The sequence below is a fragment of the Pelobates fuscus genome, chromosome 5 (genome assembly GCF_036172605.1).
Source record: "Pelobates fuscus isolate aPelFus1 chromosome 5, aPelFus1.pri, whole genome shotgun sequence".
Classification (NCBI taxonomy): domain Eukaryota; kingdom Metazoa; phylum Chordata; class Amphibia; order Anura; family Pelobatidae; genus Pelobates; species Pelobates fuscus.
The window spans coordinates 156,227,846-156,250,177 of record NC_086321.1 but is presented as its reverse complement, the minus strand read 5'-3'; the positions used below and the strand labels follow the sequence as shown (position 1 = coordinate 156,250,177).

At 37.0% G+C, this 22,332-nt stretch overlaps 1 protein-coding gene across 1 annotated transcript in view; it reads right to left on the bottom strand.

Moving 5' to 3' along the window:
* Nucleotides 1-22,332, bottom strand: part of CIT (citron rho-interacting serine/threonine kinase) — a 103,207-nt gene that overhangs the window by 26,959 nt on the left and 53,916 nt on the right. The window contains exons 13-26 of the mRNA XM_063454602.1: nucleotides 18,110-18,229; nucleotides 15,517-15,687; nucleotides 14,842-14,895; nucleotides 13,770-13,823; nucleotides 13,013-13,153; nucleotides 12,488-12,613; nucleotides 10,915-11,010; nucleotides 9,585-9,701; nucleotides 9,340-9,449; nucleotides 8,787-8,961; nucleotides 8,494-8,691; nucleotides 8,309-8,362; nucleotides 5,855-6,052; nucleotides 5,312-5,505 (exon numbers count right to left, since the gene is read on the bottom strand). Coding sequence (XP_063310672.1) covers nucleotides 5,312-5,505; nucleotides 5,855-6,052; nucleotides 8,309-8,362; nucleotides 8,494-8,691; nucleotides 8,787-8,961; nucleotides 9,340-9,449; nucleotides 9,585-9,701; nucleotides 10,915-11,010; nucleotides 12,488-12,613; nucleotides 13,013-13,153; nucleotides 13,770-13,823; nucleotides 14,842-14,895; nucleotides 15,517-15,687; nucleotides 18,110-18,229 — 1,808 coding nt within the window. The remainder of the gene's footprint in view (nucleotides 1-5,311; nucleotides 5,506-5,854; nucleotides 6,053-8,308; nucleotides 8,363-8,493; nucleotides 8,692-8,786; nucleotides 8,962-9,339; nucleotides 9,450-9,584; nucleotides 9,702-10,914; nucleotides 11,011-12,487; nucleotides 12,614-13,012; nucleotides 13,154-13,769; nucleotides 13,824-14,841; nucleotides 14,896-15,516; nucleotides 15,688-18,109; nucleotides 18,230-22,332) is intronic.

Sequence of the window (22,332 nt, the reverse complement as noted above, 5' to 3'; positions counted from 1 at the left end):
TCAGACAAGTTTTGGAGGCAGAGGTAGAGAATTTTATCAAAGGGTCTAACTTTTGTAGAGGTGGCAACTTCAGCACTGTTTTAATTGTTTTAATTGTGGAGAGCAGGGGTTCACCCCAAGGTACTCGTGGTGAACCTGATCAAGCTGGCCCCACTGGTACTCCTGGTATTGCTGGTGCCCCTGGCTTCCCTGGTGCCTGTGGTGCTCCTGGACCCACCCTGGCAGGTTCCTCAATACCAACCACAGATTCAAACCTATACCCACACTCAACAACCTCAGCCTAATACACAGATGGTTCATGTTCTTAATGTTTTATATATAGATAAAACAGTATTAATGCTGGCTCTTATGGAAACCGTATTAATGGCTCTTAGGGAAAGTACAAGCTGAAGTTGAGATGTAGACATTGTTTGCATAGGCTGCGCAATGTGAAATAACTAAAATAAAATAGGATAATAATAAGTATGCTTAGTCAATTTGTAACGTGGTATCATAGAGGCATCTGCAATAAAATAAGTGAGTTTACAAGACCTGACAAGTGAGGGCAACTTAATATAACACATGTCTACAGTTTGCTGCCCCTTCCTTATCAGAGGCCACTTGCAATTTTAGCAAAGCAAGACAACTCTGTATTAAACAAAGCACTTTGCAACAACAGTAATTCATTTTGTTTCTCCTATTTCATTCCTAGTTGTTCTGAAAAAAAAATATTGTTTAAGTGGGATAACTCTATGGAGGTTCCAGCATGTATTAAACATGATCACACACATACAGAATTGGTGGCTTTTTGGACATCGGGATATATAAAAGGCTTTGGTTTAAAAAAATGTTACCTGGGTCCACAACATTTTTGACAGAATTCAGCATTCCAATTCTATTAAAGTAATTAATTGGGATTATCAAATTAAGGTTTAAGTTTAAGAACAGTATTTTATTAGGAATTATTCCAATATGTATATGTTAGTGTTTTAGTACTCAACAAGCATTTATATAGAATGAGTGCTTCTCTCATCCATGCAAAGGCATTCTAAAGGGAAATTATGTATTACAATTGTATAAAGGACAATGCAATGAAATATAAGCAAAGCTAAGAGAAGTACATGTTACACAAGTTAAGGGTTTAACTTTAGTCTCTAATTTGAGTTTAGCCTAGATAATGAAGTTATTGATGTCGTACTGATCCTTGTGTTTGTATGATTATAGAGACCATACTGGAGTATTTGTGCCGCCTGATATTTGGGACTACACACCAATCTCTCTGGCTGACCTACCTGCCTACCTACCTACCTTTTTTTGCAATTAAATCTGTTTGGTCAAAATCCATGCTGGCCGAAGAAACTAAAATGCTTACTTATGAGTACATAGACTGACTTGGAAAGTCCTGAAGGTGCAGTGCTGTCTAATGCCGCTATGTCTGTATTAACCCTTTCAACAATTGGGGTGTTGCAAAGAGCATTGTGGTGAACATCCAGCAAACAGAAGAATTAAGAACTATGTGGAAGCTGACATTGTCTTGTTGTCAGCCATATTGCTACCCTTAGCTATGTTATGGTGTCTAAGATTATGGAACAAAGTTTATGGTGTCTAACATTCTTTATTCTCCTTGAAAGACTATTTTTAGGACTATGCTGGACTATGCTGGACTATTGAACTATTTTGTTATTTTTATTTTTGTAGAGTTAGCCGGAGAGAGAGGAAGTGTTTACTTACTCAGGCATGGATGTACTATGTGTGTCATTGATGTATGTTGAGTGTACCAAGGATGGATTCCCATTTTTTAAGTGTGGATATGACTGGACCATCGAAATAGGGATGTAATTAGGAGACATAGGATGCAAGGTCATGATTGGGATTATTGTTAGAATTACAAACTGATTATAAGTTATCTCATGATTTAATATGTAAATGGGCCTTTTGAAACGAATCAAGAAATGTTTCCCAATCCCGATACCCAGCTATTTACTTACAAATGCAGGGTTTTATAAGTCACTAATGCTGTCAACGTGAGGGGATGGCCCTCACTCAGAGTTTCCCCAGATGTGCTTTTTTCCTCAAATATGAGTTTTTGCCACTGGGTTTTTTGACCTGGCCCCAGATCACCGGGTGGAATGGTAATCCAGGACCCTGGTCCAAAGAGGGGATGGATCTTATTCCCGTTTTGACTATACGAGCTTACATTTTGAATTGTAATAATAATAATATTCCCGTTGTTGGGAATAACACTTTGCCTTCACAAATACACTTTGCCTATATTGACCCAAGACTCAAGATACAGATAACATGATGTACACTTAAAAGATCAGCAGATAATTGAAAAAGCTGAAATCAACAGCTCGAACTCCTCTTTAAGGGAAAACCTATGGCACAGAGCAAATGGGGGAAATCGAGGTGAAGAAATAATGAAAGTCCCGCAGACGTGATTAGCACGTCTGAATATACCTCCTCTTGTTTCTCTGCCGCAGGCCTCCCATGGATATTTACCGTAAGATAGATCATGATATGATCTAAGAGGGGAACTGTAGATGCAAATATCCATTTTGATATCTATCCTAGCTGTCCATATAAGAGTTAATTTGAACAAAGAATGAATTTGGCATTTCATCTTTATTTCTCGGAAAATGGATTTGTATAAAATCCTTTTTGCTGGAAAAATACTGATTTCGAAATGTTCTTGTTAATTGTCCAATATATCGGTATTTGTAAATATCTGGTTTTAATCAAATATGTGATACGTTATATGACGAAAGATTATAACTAGAAACAGCTGTTTATAACTTGTGAAAAACAAATGATGTCACTAATGCTCATGGCCCCCACCGACATGAAAATGGGGTATAAATGCATATGACTGTATAATAAACTTTGAATTGGTTATTGAACAAGTCTCTGCTATTCATTTCCAATTTCCAGAGCTCTGAATGAGTTGGCAAATATCCATCATCCACAAAGGGTCCGGGCTGATTTTATCCCCAACAATAAATACGTTTTTTTAGTCCTACTTTGGTTTCCTCCTTTTCTGCTTCCTAAAGAAGGGTGGTGCCCTCTTTATAGGCACCCAAGTGATTTTACCTAGAGCCAGGTCCCATTGGCTCTGGAAAAGGTGAGCAGTTTTCTGCACTTTATAGTTCAAGTATTGGTTATAGAACATACTACACCAGAGGTCTCTATCTTATTTCTTTTTGAGTATAATCTGCTGATATTAAAGGGTAAAGTGCCACCAGATGGCACAGAAGCTGATGAGATTTAAGCCTGTCCCTATAGAGGCTCTAAGCAATGTGAGATGATATCTCAGAGTACGGGATATGTTTCATAAACTTATCACAGATTTATGCTATGTTTTCCCCTTTCTCTCCCTTATGTTTGGTTTATCTATAATCCATTAACTATTTGGAGTAAGTGAATATTTTTCCCCTTCCTCTATTTACACTATCTAGAGCGCTCCTCTCATATATACGACGAGTTTTAAACCATTCTAAACCTTGTCGGATATAACACTTTTGCACACATTGATAATGTAGTGTGTAAGAGAGATTCTCACTAGAGTGTGTAGCAGCTAACACGGATATATTTCTTATACAATAAAAACTTAAGTGCACTATCCACAGGTTTTTTGGTATCTGTACATCACAAGCAGTGCATGCACATACAGGGATCCTGAGTAATGTGTGACAGGACAGCAAATAAATACCGTATATTTAGTACATTTTCAACAGCCAACTTATTATTCAATATTAAATGGTTGTACTTTCCAAAGCAGAGGTATTCAAAGGGTAGATCTCTAACTGTTTAGAACTACAACTTCCATGATATTTTGCCTGTCTTAAAACACCTTGCGTGCCTGGAGAATTTCTTTTTTGCCTTATCCTTGTGGGATTGTTGATCCTGCTCCGGAGTACCAGGTGGCTGCTGGGATTGAGTGCGGCTCCTATCTTCATTGTTACTCCACTAGCCAAAATGACTGAGCTCCAAACCCAATATTATGGGAGGCACGGTCCCTGCTACACAACTATCACACATTTGGCAAAACAGGATGGGACATCCCAGCTACACAACTAGTCAAACTCTGGGTATAAATCTAATGCACTGTTTCCCTTAAAATTCTGGATTTCACTCCTTTCAAATGTCACAATGCTTTTGAGTTTAGGATATAACTGTTTAGTATTTAATCGACTTTTTCAGTTAAAAGGATACTCCCCAGGCACCCAGACCACTTCTGCCCATTGGAGTGATCTGGGTGCCAACTCCCACTACCCTTAACCCTGCAAGTGTAATTATTGCAGTTTTCATAAACTGCAATATTTACCTTGCAGAGTTAAGTCCTCCTCTAGTGGCTGTCTATCAGACAGCCACTAGAGGGACTTCCATGTTCTTAGAACGCGAAAAGTGTGTGAGGACCTCCAGCGTCACCGAAATCCCCATAGGAAAGTCTCCGGTAAGTCACTGAGGGGGTTTTAACCCCTTCAGCAACTTGGGATGGGGGGTGGCAGGGAGAGGGGCACTGTAGGGTCCTGCAGTGCCAGGAAAACAAATATGTTTTCCTGGCACTGGAGAATCCCTTTAACTTGAAGGACTGTATGGCTTTCATTTGTATTCCATAACTCTGTGTAGAACTGATTATGATGTATTGAGAGGTTTCACTTACTTAAATTTATTTTATAAACAATTAAATGTTCATTGGTCTTTTTCTTTAAAACACATGGTTAATATACTGTTTTCCTTTTCCTTTCATTCATACAATCTTAAATGCACAATAAAACATAAATACATAAAAAGAGTAAAGGTTCCTATTTGCTTCTTCAAGAACCTTCAGTCAATCAACAGTCTCAAAGCAAGCACTGAAAATATCCAATAAACACCACTCCAGGGGCAGCTTGTGGGATATGTAGTGCAGCACTTGACAGTAGTCTTGTGCATGAGACTATATGCGGACGCTTGCTGTATAGTTTCATTCATGTTTTCATGTGCTACAGCTTATGCCAGGGGTGCCCAAAAAGGTAGATCTCCAAATGTTGTAGAACTACAACTGCCATGATGCTTTGTCTTTCTAAGGGTATTCTTCTAAAGGCATAAAAAACAATGCAAGTGGTAGTTCTACAACATTTGGGGATCTACCTTTTTGGCACCCCTGGCTTATGTGGTCTCACAGAAAGCTATAAGAACGTTTTTAAACAGTAGCTGGGAGTTTTTAATTTTTTGTATTATAGTCTTGTGTGTAAAGGAGAGTGGCAGTTTTACCTGTGATAACAGCCCTCAAATAGGGGTGTACATAAACAGAAGCCATCAGCCACATTCAGCAAATTTAACAACTTACCTGCTTTGTTTTTCTGTATCAAGCAGCCTCTGTACTTCTCGAAGCCTACATTCAAACTGGTTCTTCTCATCTTCTAATGAACTCCTCCAGTTCTCCCACTGACGTTCCTTCTCCAGCAGTTCATCATTTAAAGCTTCGAGATCCATTACCTGCTCTTCTAGCATTGTACATGTGGTTTTCAAAGCCTCCATGGTCTGCAAAGAGTGTATGATAGCATGAATTTAAAGGAAAGTAATTCATAGTACACAAGACTGTCCAAAAACAATACGATTAAAAGATTGTAGGTATAATTTGGTGCTGTCATTTTAGAGTTGGAGAGTTAAATGAACAACACATATACACTAACTCCCTAGAAAAAAAATTATTGTATGGAATAAAAGAAACACTTTGAAACAAAGACCTGTGAGTGCACCTTCAATTTTTTTTTAATATATATTTGTACGCAGGGTTGCACCAAGGCAGAAATATATTGAAAACATTGAAAAGGGATGAGTTCCAAGGTTATCAGTATGTATATATATTCACACACACACACTCACTCACTTGTTTCTGGCTTGTGAGTTGCATCTCCCTTTCTGTGATTTCCCTTCTTAGATGATCCACTTCACTTCGTAGCTGTACAATTTCATCTGTGGCTCCTGATACCTCATTTAACTGCTTGCTCAAGTAAAAATTCTGATTGTTCAAGTCTGCATTTTCTTCACTCATACGATTGAGCTGATCTTCGAGATCAGTAAGAACCTGAAACAAACATTATTTATCTGCATTAGTTGTAGCAGATTATGTGTTAGGGCACTGTTTCTAGATTCCTGTCAAAAATAAGGAACGTAGGGTTTAGATTTATAGTAATTAACATTTGCAGTAATATTAAAAAAAAAATTTGCTCAGTTTAGGGGGGTTTGCTTTCAGTTAATACCGCTTGCAGCCTGTTGCATTTTACCAGGAAGTGCTCAGGAGTAAGTGCAAAGCAAAACAAATCTCCCTAAAATGTTGTCACATGAATAAATATTAAGACCTGACATCTTTGGATATCCCTACAGTTAGTCCCCACAAGAATCTAATAGTTTTAATGTTCCTACATTTTTAGCTTTAAAGGGTCTAGCGGAGACTGGGACTCTGTCAAGGTCAAAGTAAAGTGCATTGAAAATTGCCAGAACGACCTCAAGGTGTAAAAAATGAGATCAACTTGGTTGAGAAGAATTATTTTTCAGTACGGGTACAGCTGTGAACTTAATGACCCTAGTCCAGGGATATGTAGCCTTATGGCTTGATATGAATAACAGGAATTGTAGTTGGCAGAAACAGAATGCTGAATGCGCTTGGTTTCTTATAATCCAAGTTTTATGATCTAGCATGCATGCAATAAACAACTTGCAAGAAAATATATATTAAGGTCAAACACTCCATGGTATGGCCACTAAAATGCTAAATAGGCTAACCATTAATGTACATTTATGGTTTCCACCGGCACTGCCATACTTATGGTATAACTAATTGAACTATACATTAGAAAAATACAAATTTAAGCATAGCTCTTAGAAAGCTAGTCTTGCTTTGGAAGAGGGTCGGAGGACTAATGAGATGCTACTGGCAACCACCAACAGTCTACTGGTACCATGGCTGAGAATTTCATTCATAATCAAGCAGAACACTACCAGCTTTCAATCAGGAACAGTGAGACTGTATCCATAACCTCACATGCAAACAACAAATTGTACAGTAAAAAAAAAAAAAAAAAAAAACACTATCTAAGCTTCTTTTAATTACAGCCATTGCTATTCCTTAACAGCTATAACAGCTATATTCCCTCTTCACCTGGCAGGCACTAAAAGCCTACATATAGAGTGGACCAAACAATTGTTTTAATTAGTTTTCGCAGTGCTGGTTCAAGTTACGATTCATCTATTCTCAGATTATTACTAATTTCATCCTACTGTGTCACCTAAGGGCATTCTAAATTTATAGAAAAATAAATAGCAATGCAATCTATTTATGAAACATCTATATTCAAGTACTGTGAATGGTGTTTATCATGATTTACTTAATTTTTTTTTTTTTTACTGAAAGTTGCTCAATTATTCACTTCTTTGGAATTTCTGAATATATGTTTGGTGGTATCTGTTTGGCGCACTGGCAGTAATGATAAGGGCATTTGCTTCCTGGTAACTGTGTATTCATGTGATTATCTTGCTATAGCAGATTTACTAACAAGTGGTTACACCTATAAAGCATGGAGACGATGAACGCAGGTGCTGCACACTGTGCAGGAAGCACCACTAGTGGCAGACTGAGTGACTGTAACTAGAGGTGTTGCTTCACATCAATGTAAATACTGCCTTTTCTCTGAAAAGTCATTGTTTACTCTGCTCTGTCTGTAGGGACAGGCTATGGACATTAAGATTTAGTGGTTATTGTGACTATAGTGTATGAATAACATATCTCTTTTAGACCAATGATATTTAATGCTGTCATCACTATCGTGTGACTGAAGACTATGTCAATATGACGTCTCATATAGCATCAGCAGCTGTTTACAGACCTCCTATCCTTTAAATGAGTGGGACATTCTATTTTGATATAGGATCTTTAAAAGCAAGTTTGTTGTAATAATCATCTATTGTTAATGATGACAACAATGTTGGTTTTGTTTAGATAACTCAAAGCTTCTAAACTAGTTGAATTTCCCTGCTTGGAAGCGTGGAAACACATTGCACATTCTTAGTCATCACCACCACTTACAATCATAATTATTTATAAATCGTCTACATATTCTGCAGCACTGTACAATAGGTAAACAAGACAAACAACTAATGATAACAAACATGTTTGACAAACGGGAACAGTGGGTGAAGTTGGCCCAGCCCAAACAAGCTCACAATCTAAATCTAAATAGAACGAACATTCTCGATTTCATAATTTGCAGAGACTAGTAAAAGGGAAGCAATGGGGAACAATAATGTTAAATGAATTAAGCCATTTAACGAGATTGATACTCACTGTGCAACTGTCACGCAAGGTATCAAATTTCCTTTGGATTTCATCTCTATGAGACTAAATAAAGGGATAAAAATAAGTTAGTCATAGTTTAAACCTAGAAATGTTACCAGGTCAGCTTAGCTTGCTATAAAGATATAATGGCCTCAGACAGCGAATTGAAAGTTTTCCCTTTGTATATTTTATACCCTCAGAGCTTGAATCTCTTCCTCTGCTTCTGCTGTAGTCTCCTCAAGCTCTGTTTTGGCTTGGTGGAGCTGATGCTCTAAAGAAGAACGTGCTGACTGTAAGGTGGAGAGCTGGGATTCTCTTTCCTGCAATGACAGCTGCAGCTCCGTTATCTGCCTCTTCAACTCCAGCTTTTGCTCCTCGTGCTCTAGATTGATCTATGGAATGAAACAAAGGCCGTTATAGCATGTACTGTGATGGTAGAGTACTTTATCATTAAACCTACACTGACAGTGGTTAGTTCCAGCTTCACCTCCCGCAATCTGTTCTCCAGTTCCAGGAGATGAGCCTTGTCTGTGTGCTCCTGATTATTGATTCTCTCTAGCTGTTCTTCAAGCTTCTGATTTTGGGCCTCTATTTTTCCAGCTTGGGTTTCCAAGTAAAATTTTTGTTGCCTCAGTTCTGAAATCATTTCCTCTTGGGCTTTCCTAAAATCAAAAACAAAAGCAAAAAACTGCATTCATATACTCATAGTATATATAGTATACAATTTTAGTTAGCACTACGATCCTAATTTGAGTGCTCCTGGTGCCATCAGGAAGTTTTACTTTACTGAGAGGGTAGTGGATGCATGGAATTGCTTTCCAGCTGAAGTGGTAAGGTTAACACAGTGAAGGAGTTTAAGCATGCGTGGGATAGGCATAAGGCTATCCTAACTATAAGATAAGGCCAGGGACTAATGAAAGTATTTCGAAAATTGGGCAGGTTGTTATCTGCCGTCACATTCTATGTTTCTATGTTTCATATAAATTAACTATAATATTACATATTTAGTTAGGTGTCAAGCAAACATAGCAGATACTTACATGTTCCTTTGTGTAAAGACACTGCTATTTGCCGCCAGTTTATTTGCTTCTGACAGTTCTGCTAATCTTTGTTCCAGGGACTTGATTTTTGATTCCAGAGCATTAATCATCTAAAAGGGCGAGAATATTAAAATGTAATTCATCCAAAGTATAGTGGTTCAGCTAAGTGTACCTGTTAAGCAAGATATTATTTGTGTTTAGATTTTTAACTTATGTAATAATTATCAACTTGTTCGCAAACACACCGCTTTCTGTTCACTTAGTATGCTGTTTTTTTCAGAAATTTCTTCTTCATTCTTCTGACGGAGTACTTCAAGAGACTCCTTTTCCATAAGATCTCTTTTAATCTGTGTTTCAAGATTCTATTTAGAGGGAGGCAAAAATAAAGATTTAAAATCATTTTGAGTCAGTTTGTGAGTACCTGATTGTACCTAAAGTTCCCGTTATGCAGCATTTATTGGAGTTTAATAAGTGGTGCAGAGCGGACAATGATTAGAGGATTATTTCAGGACTTGTCATTAATAGTTTTGGGTTGTGGAAAAAAGAAATACCCTGATTATTTATTGCGGTTCACTGACAGGAAGATAGTCAAAAGACGTAAAGAAAGGTTTTATTTTTTAATGTGGGCCTTTCACAAAAAAAACAAAACAAAACAAAAACACACTTTACACTAGTAGATTACTTAAACATTCACTTCTGGGCTAAAACATTTCAAAACAATTCAGCTATGTTTAAGATGAATACATTCCAGTTTATCCAATGTAAATCGAATGAAGATTTTAAGCAGCCAAAGAAACCACTTCCTGTTCATGCATTCTGAGACCGTTTTAAAACAAGATTAATATTCCAAACAAAGGAAAGGCAGCGATCATGATTGTGAAAAAAAAAAAAAAATCCCAATGCAGGCCATCCAAGTGTATTAACCTTAAAGGGACACTATAGTCACCCAGACCACTTCAGCTCAATGAAGTGGTCTGGGTGCCAGGTCCCTCAGGTTTTAACCCTGCACATACAAACATAGCAGTTTCAGAGAAACTGCTATGTTTACATTGCAGGGTTAATCCAGCCTTTAGTGGCTGTCTTCCTCCATCGCGCAGAACGTCCATAGGAAAGCATTGAAAAATGCTTTCCTATGGACAGCTTGAATGTGCGCGTGCGCTTGCCGCGCATGCGGCTCCGCTGACGTCGGCAGAGGGAGCTGACGTCGGCAGGGGGAGGAGAGGTCACCAGTGCCGAGGGAGCCCGGCGCTGGATAAAGGTAAGCTGCTGAAGGGTTTTTAACCCCTTCAGCGCCACGGGTGGGGGCACCCTCAGGGCACTATAGTGTCAGGAAAACCGATTTGTTTTCCTGACACCATAGTGATCCTTTAAAAAAAATGGTACAGAATGTTTTTATATTCTTTGAAAGTGCAGCTTCTTTTCATTTGATGGGTCCATTTAAGACATTCACAGTTATGATTAGGAAGTGAGGACAATAGAAAAAATAATACAGAGGAGGCATGATTAAGAAAGTTAGTGATCTTCTCTAAAGGGGTAAGCAAAATATATTTTAGAATATTATTACAAAATATTTACTTTGACTTTTTCTTCATGGGTTTGCTCATTCTGTTTCAGATGAACATCTAAGTGCTGTGCTCCAATCTGAGCTTCTCTGTAATTTTCTTCAAGTTCCTAAGCATGCAAACACATTAACAGTTAGCCACAAACATTGCAGTTTAAACCTTATTATTGAATATTATTCTTACCAAAAGGAACAGAGGGAGAAAATGATTAAGTAGAGCACCTGACATGGATTTATTTCTTACAGAATCCACTGGGTAACAAGCAACAAAGTCATTCTTAATACGAACTTGTTGAGTGGACACGGCTGCCATGAACAAATGGGGGTACACGCTATAACATTTAACACATTTCACACACTAAGATGCTTTATCATAGGCAGTGTATACTGTTTATGTATACGCACCATTAGGTGTGAAATGCATTAAACACAATACCTGGAACAGTCCCATGTGCAGAAGGGAAGGAATTACGTATGGGAACTTAAGAGGGATAAAGGGAAACAATGAAATGAGTTAAGGTAAAGCTGACTTTGCACACTGATCAAATGCTCTTGCTGCTTCGGTCTCTCTAAGAGTGTGGCATGTGCCTTTAATTCTGTACTCACTACATTTACATTTCCTATGCCCCAGGCTGCATACCATGTGCTTCTGCCTGCTAGTAAGAAGGTAAGGACAAGTGAGTGCTAGGGGACAGTCCCTAGAAAGCGAAGAGTAAGTGCATCATTAAAAGCATTTGTGCCATGCTCAGTGAGCTATCGGCATAGACCACCCTTAGATGGCAAGTCTGAATTATGGGTGGGCAGCATGACAAGCATTCATGCCAGACTGACCTTCCAATTCTGTTGGAAGACCCACCCCCTTTCTGGGCATATCTGTTAAAAACAAACATACAGGGCAAAACCCACAGCATTAATCACTGGCACCAGCAGAATAAAACGGCAGAGAACTGGTCACAGTGTCTGTGAGACAATTCTATTTCTTCAAAGTTCTCTATATGTTGCGTTCAAGCTCTGTGTGCTCAAAGTCTATAGTCAGATACTAATTATCAGTGTGTAAAAAAAAAAAAAAAAGCAAAATGCCTTCCCAAAAGTTACCTTGGCTATGTAGCTTAGCAGTTTCATTGTACAGTAGTAAGTTCATTTATACTAAATGTAATAGTTTCATTTAAATATTTAAAGTGGCCCTTCTTATTACAACTGAAAGGAAAATAAATATTTAGTAGAGATAAAATCTTTATGAAAAACTCATATTGACTGTATTAGAATTTCACTGAAATTCCAACCCAGTCAAAAGATATACTGAGCCAAACTAGGGACTACTTTGTCTCAGAAGATTTCCGACACCGGACACTTTTAGACACTGGGCTGCTGTAACAAAAATGAAAGCATTAGACCTACAGGATTTATATTTAACCCTCCCATTGATCTGCAAAACACTGAACTGATCAGAATAAAAAATAGTCCAATATCTATGTTGTTAATAAGTAACACACCTAAATATAAGTAATGAAAAGTTTTCAGAAGTATATATTAAAAGCACTTCAATATAATTAAAAGCACTTCAATATAAAAATAAAACAAACTTACCATTATTTTTTCAGCCATCTGCTGAATTTGCTGAGATTTAATCTGAATATCTTCCTTTAATTTATTTTCTCTGCGTTCTACATTCTCCAGCCTCCGTACTTGGTTTTCTAAAGAGTGGCGTCTCTCCTAAATAATGAAGACAAACAATTATTCGTATGTATGTTTCTATCTATCTATAGATATGTATATTAGAATTTCATAATGTTATCAAGATAGACAGATTATTACATGGTAACACTGGTAGCTAGTGTTTCCACTATTGTGTCTCACATATATTATATGCATTTAAGCCAATACGAATAAAAGGTTTATAAATAAAAGGAATAAAAAATGGACATTACGACAGAGCTTGCAGACAATGATGTAATAGAAATGAAAGGAGGAAAAAGACAGGCTTAGGAAAGATAGAAGATGAGAGGGAGGCAGGAAAAATTTAATTTCATAATAAAGATTATACACATATATGGAAACAAAGACAGATAAGGAACATATGGAGTATTTTGAGGCATATTCTTTGTGGCATACTTCAGCCTCAAACAGTTTCTTCTTTATCCCATCATTTGAGTCTTCCCGATTCTTAAGTTTCTCCAGCTCTTTTTCAGCTCTCTCTTTTGCTTGCCGAATATTTTGTAGAAGTTCTGTTGCTTCAGAGCTGGCTTTTATAGCCTAAATTGATAATAAAAAAAACTGTATTAAGTGACAAGATGGGAAAATAAAAGTTGTAGATAAAATTTATAAAATGGTTGGCTTATATATGTGGACACCAGCAGTCATTATCACACGCTCATAAATCTATTAAAATTAGAAATACCATTAAATAAACTGCATTTTTTTCTTTCTTGAAAAGCTAAGGATTCTCAGTGAAACCAGTATTATAAAAGAGGAAAGCACATCATGAATTAACTGAAACAATATTGTAATTCAATAGGATTTACTTTAAAAAAAATAAAAAAAATACAACTGATAAAATATATAAATAAAAACTTACAGGGCTATTTACTAACCTCCAAATTTTCAAGAATTACTCTTCAATGGCAAATATTTGAATAAGGCAAAAATAGCCATGCTGCTACTATAACCTAAATTGCTTTAGATATAGGCAGATCCAACCGCATAGTTTTATACGTGCAATCAGAATAAATGTAAATACATTTTTATGTGTGATAAAAGTAAAATTTCTTTCAGTTTTGCAAGGTGCAGTGAAAAGATTGTACTCGTCAAATAAATAAGTTAAAAACCACACATAAAAGATAAAATATCGAAGGTGATAACCATATTTTACCTTTGCAAGTTTCTCTTGTAGCTCTTGGATTTTATTCTGCTGGTCAGAATTGATCTATGTTTAACACAAGACATTTACATGTAAATACATTTTTATTTCTGAACATTAACATTGTAGCATTGTAGACGATTTCAGATTCAGTGTTGTCCGTTGTGAAATTATCCAGACAGTTCCCTGTGCTCCAAATCCCAGGTCTCGGCATATTATATTACACCACCTCACTTATTTAAATTGTAGTTAGAAATGTTCTTACATTTTCTCCCCATGCTTATATACACAGCATCTAACTGAACATAAATCATAAGTATTGAGGAGGTTTGCAACTGCAGTTCCGGTGCTGGAATAAACATAAGTTTGGAGGGACACTCCACTGCCAAAATAAATAAATAAAAATCACTATTTAGTAGATGTAACCCAAGGGAAAACATGCCTGTAAGTATGCATGTTTTATGTTAAGGTATATCTAAAAAAAACTAAAAAATAAAAAAGCTTGCAAAAGATGTAGATCTCTTGCCTAACCTTTGCAAGCCATCCCCGTTTCCCTAGCGTATGCTTTATGTGGTTGTTAAATCACTGCCATCCAAATGCAGCTCAATCCGAATTCTTTGCAAGGCAGGTACTCTGGCTGGGCAATTGCCTGCCTCTTAAATTTAGCTTGACCAAACTTAGCTTCACCAAACTATAGGAAGTTACAGGATAGGTTGTCTGAGTGACAGCCATAGGGGTGTAACAAGGTAAAACATTTATTTTTAAGTGCCAATTTCTATTAAAATATGCACCTTTTCTGTTAAAAATGGGACATACTCTTCACACTTGAAGCACTTAGGTGTTAGTAGCAGTCCTTATGGGAGAGGGGGACTAGCAATCTAAAAGATTAAAGAGTAAATCAAATGAAAAATAAAACGTGTATTATTTTAATTATAAATAATTTTTAAAATTGACTCTGGGTGTTAAAACACCTTAAATCACATCTGTCTTTCCCCACATTTACAATGCCCCATCCAAACAGGTACAAATTTACTTTGCCACATCATTTGAAACAATCCATGCACAAAATAAGGAATGTGAATACCTTCTCAAGTTTAGAATGCAGCTCTCCGACTTCAGCTTTCCCATGATCTTTTGCCTGAATAAAACAAAATATATATAAAATAAATCATCATTGAAAACATCTGTACTGCATTACACACAATATATATATTGATTCTCTCTCTCTCTCTCTATATATATATATATATATATACACACACACACACACATCATGATTCCCATCTCTACATATCTTTACGCCAGGTAGTACACATTGAGAATAACAAAACAAACTGTATATAATAAAAAAGAAAACTGTATGTTATGTATGTGTGTGAGTGATACATATACAGAATCACATTATATACATGTCATTTATGTGCATGTTAAAGTCAAAGCCTTTAAATGATGCTACAGTATATTCTATGCTGCAACAATGCATAATAAACAAATCAACATCTTATTTATATTTAACCTAAAGGTCACTACACCATTTCATAGGCGAAGTAGACATGTTGGGCAGACAGAGTAAAACAAAAGACTAATAAAGGTCTTCCAGAACTCTCTAATTTTTGATAAACTACCTCTTTTATGTTCCTCCTGTATCTTAGTGAAGGCCATGAATCAGGACCTTTGTAGTTCATTAGAAGTACTTATTACTGCAGTTACCGTGGTTGAGGATTAATGATTTAATTGGCATATCTGAGCTCTATACTACCTTCTGGAGCTTTTGCTGGCATTCCATTGCTTTGCGTTTGGATTCGTCTGCAGATACTCGCGTTTCTCTCAGTTCATTTTCATACAGGTCGCTACGTCTGCGGGCAGCAGCAAGATCTTCCTCCAACTGATGCATCATCAGCTTCATCTCCTCTAACTGAGCTTGAAATTCCTAAAGAAGAAAAAGATAAAACAAAAACAAGTTACAACCAGCTAACTGCAATTCTGTCCAACATTTTTATGGGACACCTATGTCAACTCTTGAGTCTTACTGTGTCAAAAAAACCCATAAAATTCAGGTTAAAGGGACACTCCAGTGCCAGGAAAATAAATAGTTTCCCTGGCACTGCAGGTCCCCTTTCCCTCTCACCCCCATCCCATGTTGCTGAAGGGGTTAGAACCCCTTCAGTGACATATCTGAGACCAGCGCCGATGTCCCTTGTCGTTGGTTTAGGGTCCGCCCACGCTCCTCCTCCGCCGACGTCATCCGGTGGGGAAGACTGATTGCGCATGCGCGGCCGCCGGCGGGGGAGACCTAATGCGCACGCTTTAATATGGGGATTTTAGCGACGCAGGAAGTCCTCACATACTCACATGTCCTCACATACTGTGCTATAAACCAGGAAGTGCAATATTTACAGTTGGAGGGGTTAAGGGTAGTGGGAGTTGGCACCCAGACCACTCCAATGGGCAGAAGTGGTCTGGGTGCCTGGAGTGTCCCTTTAAGGAACTTGATGGTGTCATAAAACCTACACTCGTCTGATCTGACTTGTACAGCAAAGGTAAAAGAGAACAAGTAACATCCCGTAAGCCACTGTTGGGTATAATACTGCAAATAATACAGCTTCAGAATAAAGCCTAATTTAAAGTCAGTGATGGTTCACACAACTGATTTAACGTAAATATTTTTTGGTGTTTGAGCGTTCATCTCTTTTCTAAAACTTGGCTAAACTTTTTAGACATTGGATTTAGTTTCTACACATTACTCCATAGTTTAACAAAAATTAAACTGGGCATTTGAAGAGGATTTCTAATTTCCCAAATTGTAAACCTGATTTGTCAGAATATAGGATGCAATTTTTATACCCCCAAAATTTGGGGTAAAACATTCCTGCATCCTATATTCTGTGTATATACACCAAGTATTGCTATTTATCTACACAGATAAAATATCTCCCTCAGTGGACCAGTGCAGATTTCCGATGCTGGACGGAGCCCGGCAGACTCTAGTCTGCTACGGTACTGGGTGCAGATAAAGTATTCCTCCCGCAAGACTCTGCCATTAAAAGAGTTGCTGCGGATTATCCCAAAAACACTTCAATACCACACAGTGCCAAGTCTTTAACAAGAGCATACACACACTAGTGTCCTGCTCCACTGGACCACAGGGAATCCCCACCCTCTTACATAGCAAAATGTAAAAAGCAGGAAGAGGGGATTAATAAAATAAAACATATATATTCTGCTCTCACGATAAGTCCCCTATATTCCCTATACAAACACTGATTCAATTAGGCACACACTTCCTACTTACACACACACACTGGTTAAACTAAGCACACACTTTCTACTTACACACACACACACTGGTTAAACAAAGCACACACTTTCTACTTACACACACAATGGTTAAACTAAGCACACACTTTCTACTTACACACACACACACACACACACACTGGTTAAACTAAGCACACACTATCTACTTACACACACACACACACACACTGGTTAAACTAAGCACACACTATCTACTTACACACAAACACTGGTTCAACTAAGCACACACTATCTACTTACACACAAACACTGGTTCAACTAAGCACACACTATCTACTTACACACAAACACTGGTTCAACTAAGCACACACTATCTACTTACACACAAACACTGGTTCAACTAAGCACACACTATCTACTTACACACAAACACTGGTTCAACTAAGCACACACTATCTACTTACACACAAACACTGGTTCAACTAAGCACACACTATCTACTTACACACAAACACTGGTTCAACTAAGCACACACTATCTACTTACACACAAACACTGGTTCAACTAAGCACACACTATCTACTTACACACAAACACTGGTTCAACTACGCACACACTTTCTACTTACACACAAACACTGGTTCAACTAAGCACACACTTTCTACTTACACACAAACACTGGTTCAACTACGCACACACTTTCTACTTACACACAAACACTGGTTCAACTAAGCACACACTTTCTACTTACACACAAACACTGGTTCAACTACGCACACACTTTCTACTTACACACAAACACTGGTTCAACTAAGCACACACTTTCTACTTACACACAAACACTGGTTCAACTACGCACACACTTTCTACTTACACACACAATGGTTCCACTAAACTTTCTCCCTCCCTCCAGAACACACAATATATCCACAATACACACAAACAACCTACACCCACAGAAATAGGATAATGTTATTACACATGGTTGTTAGTCAACCCTATTAAAACACACAAATAAACAAAATAACCAATATCACCCATTCCCCATCTCTCTGGACACCCTAAAAATTGCATGCTACTAATCATACTTATACCTGTTCCTTAATATCCTGAAGTTTTCTGCTCTGTTCCCGGATGTCATGTAAAAGCTGTAATGCCTTGTCATCTTCCTGGGATACTTCCATTCGAGCCTGTTCCAGGCTGCGCTTTAAACTCTAAAAAGTCAGTTTTTTAAAACAGACATGAGATTCTGTATATTCAAGTACAACAAGATACAGCATGATTTACCTTTTACTTTTTTTATTTACACACTCACCAAAAAAAACATTCATAATAATATAAAAATGAAACCATAAGAGGCTTATTCAATAAAGTGTGAATCAAACTGAATTTCAATTTTTAGGCCAAAACAGTGAAACTGAAAAAAACATAGCTGACTTGGAGAATTTTTTTCACTTTAGTTATTTTGAAATTAACTTTGAGTTCTCAATAATTCATAGTTTGATAAACATTAAAACTCATATGTATATTTTTAAAGCTAACTGAATAATAACAGTGTTTACCAAAAATGGACTTGTTAATAGACACCATAACTTCAAAATACTGCTTGGCTATAGTTAGCTGATATAGTTCAGCTGTTATTTCCCCACAATTCACAGTTTATTCAGTAATCTTTCTCTGGTTTTAGTAAATCACAAAACAGCTACAAGTACGAATTTCAGATTTAAATTGTACCCACATAATGTAGTATTTGTGAAAGGCCAGGTTTTAGTTGTCTCTGTTTTGATTCATTCAATTTTCTGATGTGTGTGAATAAAATAAAATATTAGGTTGATAGGATATCCTGCTCTAGCAGTATTCAATTACTCGGGTTAAGTACTATTATTCCAAGTTAAAAATAATTCTAATCATGTGATAATATTTCTTGTCAAGTGTTGAATGAGAAATTATTAGGATAGATTAAAGGAGATTTAAGGCTCCGTTTCTTAACATATTGTATTTGTAGTACACCATTTGTTAAGCCAAATGGGCCAGAGGGTATTTCAATGCATATTTATCTTACAAAATAAACAGTGCTTGGTATAAAATTATTTTTAGATGAATTTAAAAAACAGGGTCATATCACTTTGAGTTTTTATTTATCAATTGCGTAATGGGTTTTTCAATGCTAGTCAATCATTGCCATACAAACAAAGAAGAACACTCCAAACAGCATAACCAGTACAGTTTACTCCAGGTGCCAGGAATGCCATGGAGCCCCCCTTCCCTATGTAAGTAGTCAAACCATTTGCTAATGGTCTGATTTCTTATCTTGGGCCCATAGGGACTAGTCACTTCCTCTATGGAGAGTCACAAGCTCCTATATGGTGTTTCTATTAGCTAAACCCTGCAACGGGCTTCAATCTCAGCCAATGAGCTAAGCCCTGTACAGGCTTGGTTAAATGCTGACAGCTTTGGCTCTCATGGAGAAGGCGACCAGTGCCCACTCCCCTCAAGTAAGTTGCCAAACCTTTAGAAAACAGTTTGAATACTTACATGGGAGTGGAGGGGGCAGCTCGTTGTAATAGTTAATGTGCTTGAAATGTTCCTTTTTTGCACCTTTTTTGTGTTAGCAAGTAAAAAAGGTACTACATTAACACAAGTTCATAAAGAGTTACACAGGTGCCCATAAGTATGAATACACATTTGTTTGAGAATTAAATAGCTCTGGGTCATGGGTAATCATATACTGGACCTTCATCTGATAAGTTACAACGCGCATGTGCCTTTGCCCACTAGATACTGTGTTTAGGAATGGCAAAAGTTCAAAGGCTCTGTAATTTGCCTATAGTAAGAATCGAATATTTGCGTATCAGTGCAACAAACATTGCTCCTAACCATGTTATCCTAAAATTGCATTTTATTAATAATGGAGTAAATTGTCCATAAACTGACCAGATTTGGATTCTTTTTTAAATTAATGCTAATCAGGCAATATGTTATACACATTTTCCAATATGTTATAAGGAGTAGATACTACTTATAAATTGTCAAATATCCACTGCAGTAAAATGGAATTTTCATCACAGAAGTAATATTTAGACATTCATTATGAAGATCAGATAAATTAAGAGTTCATTAAATCTAGAAATATGGAATAAAACGGAACAAAATAGGTAGGCTCACAATTAAATCACCCTATTTAGTGTACATATAGTAGGGGGTATTAATGACTAGCACAGAACAGCTCTTGTATAGGTGATATTGGGACAATTGGCATAAGAGACATAAACCAATATCGGACAGTTTTGTGTAATATTATATTCAAGGTAAAATTATAACTTCTAATTATGTGCTATTTAATTGAACAGAGCCTCCGTGGTAAATAGGCCACCACAGGCTTTGCTCTAGTTTGAAAAGTTGTGAAGCTCAGGAATAGATAATTCAGCCTTAGTGAAACATTAATGTTACATATCCCTATATTTAAAAGATAATCTACCTACGCTACGCTCTCTTTATAATCCTCCTACACTCTCTAACATGAAAAGCAATTTAGTTAAAGAAACATTATAAGGTCAGAAACACAAATGTATTCCTAACCACATAATGTTAAAACCGCCATTAAGGTGGCTTGCCGCCCCCCAAAAGTTTTTTAAAGGTTATTTTCTGCCACCGCCGGCCCTGCCCCCGATCTGCCTCCTTGCGGACATCAGCAGAATTTATGATTTCCCCTATCTAGAAAGCATTGGATTGGTTGAAATCGCCAAGGAGGCAGGAAAGGGTCAGGGCCAAACACCGGCTTTGCCAAGCAGCACCTCCTCATAGAGATGCAGAGCGTGGAGATGCTGAACGGCAGTGTTGCACACTGTGCAGCACTGCCCCTCTAAAGCAGAAAACCAATATAGAGGAACACACCAATGATTCCTAAAGTGAGAATTGTCAGGAATTTAAAGTGAATTTCAAATATAAGGTCAAAGAAGCTGAACTGGGAGCCCAACTGCAAGAATTTATAGTTATAAAATCTAGTTATGCTCTTTTAGTTTTACATTTTAACAACTCATTATACTGTATATCTCAGTATATGTCAGTATATGTCATTATGTATTAATATGCATAAGGGATTCATAGAGTACACCGCGAATATCTGCATACAGGGTTTTCCACCACTATACATATATTTTGAATCCCACCATCGTACAAGCATCCTGTGGCTCAAGTAGGCAATCTAAGCCATGGATATAACACTCACAATATACACAGTTACATAAATGAAGAAGGTACACACAAAAACAATGGAATGGGGACCTAATTTTGGATTGAGCAACTCTTTTATAGCCAATGGGAAAGTGCCATGATCAGAAAAGTGATGCAGTTATCACAGAAGCTAGGAAACAACAGGGACATTCCGTTGGTGATTCCACCACTTCTACAACTTTGTGCCACATTTATGATCACAAGATTTGAAATCTCTGTGTGTTCATTTTTTCAGAGGCAGACAGAGTGTTTTACAACACTAGCTAGACAGCAAACTGCCATTCTGGAAGCACTGATCAATATAACACAGTAATATGGTATTCGGCCTACCGGTTTAATGTTGCTGTTATTGTGTAAACCCCACTGCTGTGTTATTGTGTAAACAAGTCTTTTTTTTTTTTTTTTTTTAGAAATTATGATCTTTTATAACAAAACACTATACAGTATATCTATCACCCAGTTTTCTTACAAAAATATGATAGCTTTGGGTTCTAACTGCACAACAATACTTAACATAACTCTGATGTTTACCTTTTCAAAAAAAAGATTCCATATATCTCAGTGATTGGTCATATCCACCATATCTACCTGCTCTATCACGTAATTTCTAATTTTGTGCAGATAGACAATAGCATAGGTTATTGTATAAGGAGAACAGGTTGCTATTCTGCTCGTAGCATTATTTTAATAATTAAATGGGCACACTTCCTTCAACACAATGACTCAAACAATGAGGTGTGGAGTGATGTCTCTGAGTATCGTCTTACCCGACGATGTTAGAACTGTTTTAAAATTATTATTACCAGTATTATTATTAAGTATAGAGTATTTCATTCTTATAAAGTCACCAATAAATTATACATTTGTAATACATTTACATACATAAAGTCACCTACCGTAACTATCCCTTGAGAGAGTGTCACAAATAGAAAATTCTTTATTAGCCTTATCTGATTGTAATTATACTTGCTTCTAGAGGGATTCTATTTTTTTTTTTTTTGCCAAAATTCCCAGATGATCTTTCTCTTTGTTTGTTCTATTTTTTTGGCAGCCCTTTTCCATTTTGCATTGCCAGATTATTTGT